The sequence below is a fragment of the Mandrillus leucophaeus genome, unplaced genomic scaffold, assembly GCF_000951045.1.
Source record: "Mandrillus leucophaeus isolate KB7577 unplaced genomic scaffold, Mleu.le_1.0 Scaffold448, whole genome shotgun sequence".
NCBI lineage: Eukaryota > Metazoa > Chordata > Mammalia > Primates > Cercopithecidae > Mandrillus > Mandrillus leucophaeus.
In genome coordinates, this window is record NW_012104787.1 from 469541 (window position 1) to 479071 (window position 9531).

At 41.0% G+C, this 9531-nt stretch overlaps 1 protein-coding gene across 5 annotated transcripts in view; it reads left to right on the plus strand.

Moving 5' to 3' along the window:
* FUT8 (fucosyltransferase 8 (alpha (1,6) fucosyltransferase)) overlaps positions 1 to 9531 on the plus strand; it is a 337429-nt gene that overhangs the window by 306806 nt on the left and 21092 nt on the right. For all 5 annotated transcript variants that reach the window (XM_011994214.1, XM_011994219.1, XM_011994216.1 and 2 more), the window contains 2 exons: positions 3150 to 3396; positions 5544 to 5720. In XM_011994214.1, coding sequence (XP_011849604.1) covers positions 3150 to 3396; positions 5544 to 5720 — 424 coding nt within the window. The remainder of the gene's footprint in view (positions 1 to 3149; positions 3397 to 5543; positions 5721 to 9531) is intronic.

The window sequence follows — 9531 nt, forward strand, 5'->3', positions numbered from 1 at the left end:
GAAGTATTCCCTTTAGCATTTCTTGTAGAACAGGTCTGATGTTGATGAAATGTCTCATTTTTTTGTTTGTCTGGGAAAGTCATTTCTTCTTAAAGCTTGAAGGGTGTTTTCACTGGATATACTATTCTAGGGTAAAATTTTTCCCTCAGTAGTTTATGTCATACCACTCTCTTCTGGCCTGTAATGTTTCCACTAAAAAGTCTGCCGTCAGACATATTGGAGCTCCATGGTATGTTATTTATTTATTTATTTATTTTGCTGCTTTTAGGATCCTTTCATCATCCTTGACCTTTGGAAGTTTGGTTATTAAATGCCTTGAATGGTAGTCTTCTTTGGGTTAACTCTGGTTGATGTATAACTTTCTTGTACTTGAATATTGATATCTTTATCTAGAATTGGGATGTTCTCTGTTATTATCCCTTTGAATAAACGTTCTGTTCCTATCTCTCTCTGCCTCCTCCTTAAGGCCAATAACTGTTAGATTTGCCCTTTTGAAACTATTATTTAGATCTTATAGGCATGCTTCATTGTTTCTCATTCTTTTTTCTTTTGTCTCTGTTGACAGTGTATTTTCAAATAGGCTGTCTTTAAACTTACCAATTCTTTCTTCTGCTTGTTGACTTTTATTAAGAGACTCAGTATGTCAGTTGCATTTTTCAACTCCAGAATTTCTGCTTGATTCCTTTTAATTGTTTCATCCTCTTTGTTAACTTTATCTGATAGGATTCTGAATTCCTTCTTTGTGTTATCTTGAACTTCTTTGCATTTCCTCAAAATAGCTCTCTTGAATTCTCTGTCTGAAAGGTCACATAGCTCTCTGTCTCCTCAGGATTTCTGGTCCCTTATTTAGTTTGTTTCTTAAGGTCATGTTTTCCTGGATGGTCCTGATGCTTGTGGATGTTCATTGGTGTCTGGGCATTGAAGGTATTTATTGTAGTCTTCACAATCTGGCCTTTTTTGTACCTGTCTTGGGAAGGCTTTCCAGGTATTTGAAGGGAATTGGGTGTTGTGATCCGATTTTGGTCATTGTAGCCATATCTACATTTGGGGGCACCCCAAGCCCAGTAATGCTGTGGTTCTTACAGACTTGCAGAGGTACTACCTTGGTGGTCTTAGATAAGGTCTAGAAGAATTCTCTGGATTACCAGGCAGAGACTCTTATTCTCTTCCCTTACGTTGTCCCAGACAAATGGAGTCTCTGATTCTGTGCTCCAAGCCTCTTGTAGCTGGGGGAGTGGTGACACAAGCACTTTTGTGGCTGTCATCACTGGAACTGCACTAGGTCAGACCTGAAACCAGCATAGCACTGGATCTCACCCAAGGCCCAGTGTAACTACTACCTGGCTACCTCCTGTGTTGGCCCAAAGTTCTAGGGTTCTACAATGAGCAGGTGGCAAAGCCAGTTAGGCTTTTATCCATCGCTTTAGGACAGTGAGTTCCCCTGGGCCCCTGGCAGGTCCAGAGATGCCATCTGGGAACCAGCATCTGGAGTTGGTAACCTTAGAACCCTACCTGGTCCTCTGTTCTCCTGCAGCTGAGCTGGCACCCAAACCACAAGACAAAGTGCTTCCCACTTTTCACTCCTCTTTTCATAGGCAAAAGAGTCTCTCCCTGTGGCCACTGCAGGCCCACAGGGATTATTGCCAGGCTATTGCTCATGTTCACTTAAGGCCCAAGGGCTCTTCAGTCAGCTTGTGGTAAATGCTGCCAGGCCTGGGACTTGCCCTTCAAGGCATTAGGCTCCCCTCTGGCCCAGGCACGTGCAGGAATGCCCTACAAGAGCCAAGGCCTGGAATCAGGGACCCCCAAGAGCCCACTTGGTGCTCTGTTCCATTGTGGCTGAACTGGTATCCAAGTTGCAAGATAAAGTCCTCTACTCTTCCCTCTCCACTGCTCAAGTAGAAGGAAGGAGTCTCTTTTGGAGCTGTGAACTGTGCTGTCTTAGATTAGGGAAAGGGTGGCATAAGCACTGCCTTGGCCACCTCAGCTGGTGTCTCACTAGGTTACATGCCCCGTAGGTCTAATGGCTTTCGAACCCAGCCCAGCACTAAAACTTGCCTAGAAATTGCAGTTCCTGTGTCCTAGACTGCTTTTCAAGTTTATTTAGGGCCCCAAGACACTTTAGCCTATAGTGGTGAGGCTTGTTGAAACACAGGCTCCGACCGCTGGGATGGACATTTCTTCTCTGGCGAGGGTACATCTAAATTCTCCCTCCATGGGCATTGACTGAGTTCTTTGCTAATGGCCTGGGTGTTGCTTGCCAGTTGGCCTGGTGTTGCTTTCTGCTGTGACATGGCAACACTGAGTTCCAGTGCAAAGTCCCACAATCACTGCACTCTCCCTCCCCCAAGCACACAGATTCTTTGCACCACATGGCCACTGCATGGGGGTGGGGAAGGGGTGGCATAGACAATCCAAAACTGTCTTTCCTACTCTCTTCAGTGCTTCTTTCAGCAATACGAAGTTAAAACCAGGTACTGTGATCACTCACCTGATTTTTGGTTCTTGTGAAGGTGCTTTTTTGTGTAGATAGTTGTTAAATTTGGTGTTCTGTGGTGGGGGCAGCGATTGGTTGAGGCTTCTATTCAGCCATCTTGCTTCATCTCCCTCCAATAGATTAAAAAAAAAAAAAAGACTTTAGAATTATCTAATTTTTTTTTTAAAGATATAGATGATTGGGTTTTAATTATAATCTTCAGGTGTTTCCAGAGTCATTGTGTTCTGTCATGAAAGTAATGCAAGAGCAATTTGCTGTAATGAAAAGCTAGAAGCTTTGAGAACACTTTATTTTCTAATTCCAAAACAATAATAAAAAACAGAACTTTGCTAGCTGGCTATGTCTACTGTCATTCTTTGATGAGATAACTTTGAGTTCTAGATACCATGAGGTGTTGATATGACAGCATGTTATGATAGAAATTTTTAGAAAAGACCAGAGACTTGAGCGGTAGACTAACCTGCATGTGAAATTCACCTCCGTCACTTTTGCTCTGGTATTTTGAGCAAGTTATTTAACTTCTTTTGTAAAGTGAAGATTATACTTCTTTACAGTTGCTATGAGGATGAAAGCACTCAGAATAAGTTCTTGTTGAATGGTAGATGTATAAGGAATACCATGTAGTAACAATTATATGTTTTGATATTGTCAGGTGAAGTGAAGGACAAAAATGTTCAAGTGGTCGAGCTTCCTATTGTAGACAGTCTTCATCCCCGTCCTCCATATTTACCTTTGGCTGTACCAGAAGACCTCGCAGATCGACTTATACGAGTGCATGGTGACCCTGCAGTGTGGTGGGTGTCTCAGTTTGTCAAATACTTGATCCGCCCACAGCCTTGGCTAGAAAAAGAAATAGAAGAAGCCACCAAGAAGCTTGGCTTCAAACATCCAGTTATTGGGTAAGAATCTGATTTTTTCTTCAAACTGTGATATGTAGTAGTTAGGGTTATGTATCTTTATAACATATTGTGAATTTTACAATATATGGTTCAATTTTTATAGTCCCACCAAAGAACAGAGGTTCTAGAGCTATCCTAAGGGCACATGGAGACTATTCTTTTTGTTTGTTTGTTTACTTAGAATAGCTGAGAAAGTTTCTTGGTAGTGCTCTATTACTGTCTCCAGTGCTCCTCTTCCTTTGCTTCTTTCTCCTCTTATCACAGCTCTCTTTTGGCTTTTGTTGTTGTTATTTTTGAGATAGGGTCTCACTCTGTCACCCAGGCTGAAGTGTAGTGGCTCACTGCAGCCTTGACCACCCTGGGCTCAAGTGATCCTCCTACCTCAGCCTCCCAAGTATAATAGCTGGGTCTGCAGGCATGTACCACCATGTCCAGCTTCTTTTTATTTTTATTTTCATATTTCCCACCCCACATCTTTCCTTGTGTCTTAGTCTTCATATGTAGAGAAGTTATTGACCCCATTCTAAGTGTTAGACCTAAAGAAGGTACATGTGAAGTCAGAATATCAAATCGTATTTCTTCTCATGTAACTTTTGATTGAAATTCAGTGGAATCATTTGTTCTGCCCACTTCATCTCTGTAGAGCACACTGAACAATTCCAGTTTCCCCAGAGAAAGGGTGATTATGAAGGATGTGGGAAAGAAAAGATGATAGAATAGATGTCCATATGATTTTATCCACATCTGGGTTATAGTCTGGAATGCAAAGCAAAGAATAGCCATGAAGATGGCAGAGTAACTCTAGTGAAATCAAACCTTCACTCCAGATTCATAATAAAAAACTGGCCTTAGGCTTGGCCTAAGGCATACCCATATACTGTGACCTAAAGGCATATAAATCTACCTTTTTCTACATATGAATAGTGATTTAGTAATTTGTGGGGTGGGGAAGGCAAGATTTCAGGAGGATCTTTTAATTTATGAAATAAAGTGTTATTTTTATTTCTATTAATATTACTTTGGGGCCAGGCATAGTGGCTCATGCCTATAATCACAACACTTTGGGAGGCTGAGGCAGGTGGATCACTGGAGCCCGGAAGTTTGAGAAAACTCAACCTAGGCAACATGGTTGAAACCCCATCAATATCAAAAAAAAAAAAAAAAAAAAGCAAAAATTAGCCAGGCATGGTGGCACATGCCTGTAGTCCCAGCTGTTCAGGAGGCTGAGGTGGGAGGATCACTTGAGCCTGGGAGACAGAGATTGGAGTAAGCCGTAATCACGCTACTGCTGAAAATGTTCTGAAAATGTGTGCCACAGAGCAAGACCTTGTCTTAAAAAAAAAAAAAAAAAAAAAGTGACTTTGGAAACACTAAGATGGGAGGAGAGAGAATACTGTGGGAGTCAGTGCCTTATTCAGTACAGGGCAGTGTGAATCTGTTTCCCCAATTTTACAGTTTTGGGGCTTTTCTTAAATATGACAGATGAAATCAGTATCTGCACTCATTTGATATGGTGAAAAACAGAGATAGGAAATTCATTATGCCCACAACAGAAGGGCTGGAATCGGCTTCATTTACTTAAAATATTAAAAGGTTTGCCGGTCTTAACGGTGCTATAAAAGTTCATCCAGGTCAGTGTTTTCCTGGGACAACTTTAAGTTCTACAAGCTGGCAGTTATGGTGACTCTACAGGGTAAAATAAAGAGGAAAACCCTTGGCATCAGAACTTTACAAATAATATCTCTAATGTTCTTTAGTAACAGCTGTGAATCCTGGTATCATCCTGGTAACAAAAATCTTAAGTTATATTCAGTTTTTTTCCAGACAGCTGGTTGCTGCCTAGTATGAAATGCAACTCTGGAATCTCCCATTTATTCCTAAGATATGAATTATTTTCTCTATAAGAAATCATTCTTCAAAGGCTTTACTTACTTTCTAATTCCACTTGTATTGTTTAGCCTGCAAATATATTTAGAATATGTATTTTTGAGTTTTTAAAATACTATGTGTTTTACTTTTTCTAATGGTTAAAATGAAAAATCTGTTAAAAATGCATATAATGCCACCATAAGTAGGGGTATAAATTAAGTACCCTGAAAGCACCCAGTGTCAGTACATTACCAGCAGAATCTGAATTTCTCCCCCAGAGTCCACGTCAGACGCACGGACAAAGTGGGAACAGAAGCTGCCTTCCATCCCATTGAAGAGTACATGGTGCATGTTGAAGAACATTTTCAGCTTCTTGCACGCAGAATGCAAGTGGACAAAAAAAGAGTGTATTTGGCCACAGATGACCCTTCTTTATTAAAGGAGGCAAAAACAAAGTAAGTTAGACCAACTGATGATTCTAGAGTGGGGCTGTCTCTTTCAGTTTAAAAGAATTCTTACTTCCCATGACTTGTGATTTTTGTATATTATTATTGCTAAATATTAGGGTTTTAAAAATTCAAGTAACTATATACTTGTATAACTGTCAGTCTAATCAAAGCATTTTTATTAGCCATATCCAATAATGCCTTATTAGAAGTCTAAAATGAACTGGACCACTGACTTATGTATTGTCACCAGCAATAATCATTATCATCATTAAAAGTATCACCCTACTTCTTGGTACTAAAATCTTCATTAGTCTGTTGGAGCTATCATAACAAATAACATAGACTGAGTGGCTTAAATTACAGAAATTTATTTCTCCCTGTTCTGGGGCTGGGAAGTTCAAGATCAAGATGCTGGCAAGGTAGATTTCATTTTCTCTTGGCTTGTAAGCAGCCACTATTTCAGTCTGTGCTCTGTGACCAGGAGAGGAAGTGTTCTGATGTCTCTACGTATAAGGACACTAATCTCATGAGGGCCCCACTCTCATGACCTCATCTAAGCCTAATTATTTCTCAATGGTCCTATTTCCAAACACCATCACATTGGGGTTAGGGATTCAACATAGGAATTTATGCAAATGTAAACATTCAGTCAGTAACACTAGCCAGCTATACAGACTGTTAGCAATAAAACCAGGTGCTTACCGTTTTGATTTCACTGTCTTTATTAACAATTACAGGCAACTGAACACGTATGTAGAGTTTTGTCTCATAATAATTTCTGGAATTTGAAAGTTATACTAAAGAAAGGTAAGGAATCAAAAAGTAAGTTTTGTAAGTTGAGGAATAAAGACTACTAGTATGTATGGAACAGTAACAATTATTTTTTGAGCTTGCCTGTATTTCAGGCACTGTGCTGGGTGCTGGGGATTTCATGATAAACAAGATACTCCCTGCTGTCAAGGAATTCCCAAATCTAATAGGGGAATAAGCAATTACCCTACAGTGTGAGTAACACTATTACAGGGTTAACATGGGGTATTCTGAAAACACACAGATAAAGCACAAATCCTAATTGGATACTTCTTATAGGATCTGGGTAAACCTGGAGTTGGTCTTTATTTACTATCAATAAATGAAGGATGTATTAAATGTATGTGAAAGTAGGAAATTAAGGAGAAGAAAATTCTAGTCTTAGTTCTGCTCCAATACTATCTCCTCCAGAAGTCATCCCTGAACCCTTGACTGGCCTGTGTCCCTCACTCTGTGCAGTCCTCTGTTGTAGTGTTTAGCACTTGCTTACTTCTGTCTCCTTCATTAGATTATAAGTACTTTGGATATAATACCTAGCTGTAGTTAAATGCCCAGTAAATATTAAATAGTGTTGATTTCAATCCCATCAGTTTGGAAACATTAACAATTAATCATTTAAGCTTTTTGGCTATTTAATTAATGTATTTATTGTCCCCCATGTTTCAAATGGGAGTGAGGAAAATAAATAAATTTAGAATGAGGACTGTAATGCAGGTATTAATCTAAGTCATTAGATAATAATTTAAATCCTTTTTCTACCTCTGAAGAATCCAAATGAACCTGAAGCAAATTGCCTTTTTTGTTCAAGGCTCCCTCTCTTGAGCACGTATACGCAACTACCATACACATGCGTGCATGCGTGCACGCACGCACACACACACACACACACAGAGATATGTATATATGTAAACAAAGGGCAAATAATCAGCCAGGCATACGAATGAGTTAATGTGAGAGGGATTAAATGAACATTTGGGCACAAAACACAATTTAAAAAAAAGTATGGTTTGCCATGTTTCTTCAATTTAAAACACCAAACTGAATTTGTAGCTTGGTTGAAGAAAAAGATACTAATTTTGTCTGCTCTTTCACTTGTTCTTGGATGCATCACAAGCTTTTTTTCATGTTTTCTTGGTGAGCAAATTAATTCATGCTCACTTAAAAATATGCAAGTTGGTAAATACCCTATTCATTTTCATGCTGCTGATAAAGACATGCCCCAGAATGGGCAATTTACAAAAGGAAGAGGTTTAATGGACTTACAGTTCCACATCCCTGGTGGGGCGGGGGGGCACTCACAATCATGGTAGAAGGTGAAAGGCATGTCTTACATGGCAACAGACAAGAGAAGAGAGCTTGTGCAGGGAAACTCCCATTTTTAAAACCATTAGATCTTGTGATTCACTATCACGAGAACACCAGGGGAAAGGTTTGCCCCCATGATTCAGTTACCTCCCACTGGGTCCCTCCCACAACACCTGAGAACTCAAGATGAGATTTGGGTGGAGACACAGCCAAACCATATCATTCTACCCCTGGCCACTCCCAAATCTCATGTCCTCACATTTCAAAACCAGTCATACTTTTACAACAGTCCCCCAAAGTCTTAACTCATTTAAGCATTAACTCAAAAGTCCACAGTCCAAAGTCTCATTCAAGACAAGGCAAGTCCCTTCCACCTATGAGCCTATAAAATCAAAAGCAAGTTAGTTACTTCCTGTATACAGTGGGGATACAGGCATTGGATAAATACACCCATTCCAAAAGAGAGAAATTGGCCAAAACAAAGAGGCTACGGGCCCCATGCAATTCCGAAATCCAGTGGGGCAGTCAAATCTTAAAGCTGCAAAATGATCTCCTTTGACTCTGTGTCTCACATACAGGTCACACTGATGCAAGAGGTGTGCTCCCTTGGCCTTGGGCAACTCCACCCCTATGGCTTTGCAGTGTATAACCCCCCTCCCCGCTGCTTTCATGGGCTGTCACTAAGTGTCTGCGGCTTTTCCAGGTGCATGGTGCAAGCTGTTGGTGGATCTACCATTCTGGGGTCTGGAGGACGGTGGCCCTCTTCTAACAGCTCCACTAGGTGGTGCCCCAGTGGGGACTCTGTGTGGAGGCTTTGACCCCACATTTCACTTCTGCACTGCCCTAGCAGAGGTTCTCCATGAGAGCCCCATTCCTGCAGCAAACTTCTGTGTGGGCATCCAGGTGTTTTTATGCATCCTCTGAAATCCAGGCAGAGATTCCCAAACCTCAGTTCCTGACTCCTGTACACCCACAGGCCCAACACCACATGGAAGCTGCCAAGGCTTGGGGCTTCCACCCTCTGAAGCAATATCCTGAGCTGTACTTTAGTCCCTTTTTATCATGACAGAAGCAGCTGGGACGCAGGGTACCAGGTCCCTAGACTGAACACAGCAGAGGGACCCTGGGCCCAGCCCACAGAATCATTTTTTCCTCCTAAACATCTGGGCATCTGATGTGAGGGACTGCTGCAAAGGTCTCTGACATGTCCTGGAGACATTTTTCCCGTTGTATTGGTGATTAACACTCGGCTCCTCATGACTTGTGCAAGTTTCTGCAGCTGGCTTGAATTTCTCCTTAGAAAATGGGATTTTCTTTTCTGGCACATTGTCAGGCTGCAAATTTTCCAAACTTTTATGCTCTGCTCCCCTTATAAAACTGAATGCCTTTAACAGCACCCAAGTCACCTCTTGAAATCTTTGCTGCTTAGATACCTGTAATCCAGATACCCTAAATCATCTCTGTCAAGTTCAAAGTTCCACAGATCTCTAGGGCAGGGACAAAATGCTGCCAGTCTTTTTGCTAAAACATAACAAGAGTCACCTTTGTTCCAGTTCCTCATCTCCATCTGAGACCACCTCAGCTGGACTTTATTGTCCATATCACTATCAGCATTTTGGGCAAAGCCATTCAACAAGTCACTAGGAAGTTCCAAACTTTCCCACATTTTCCTGTCTTCTTCTGAGCCCTCCAAACTGTTCCA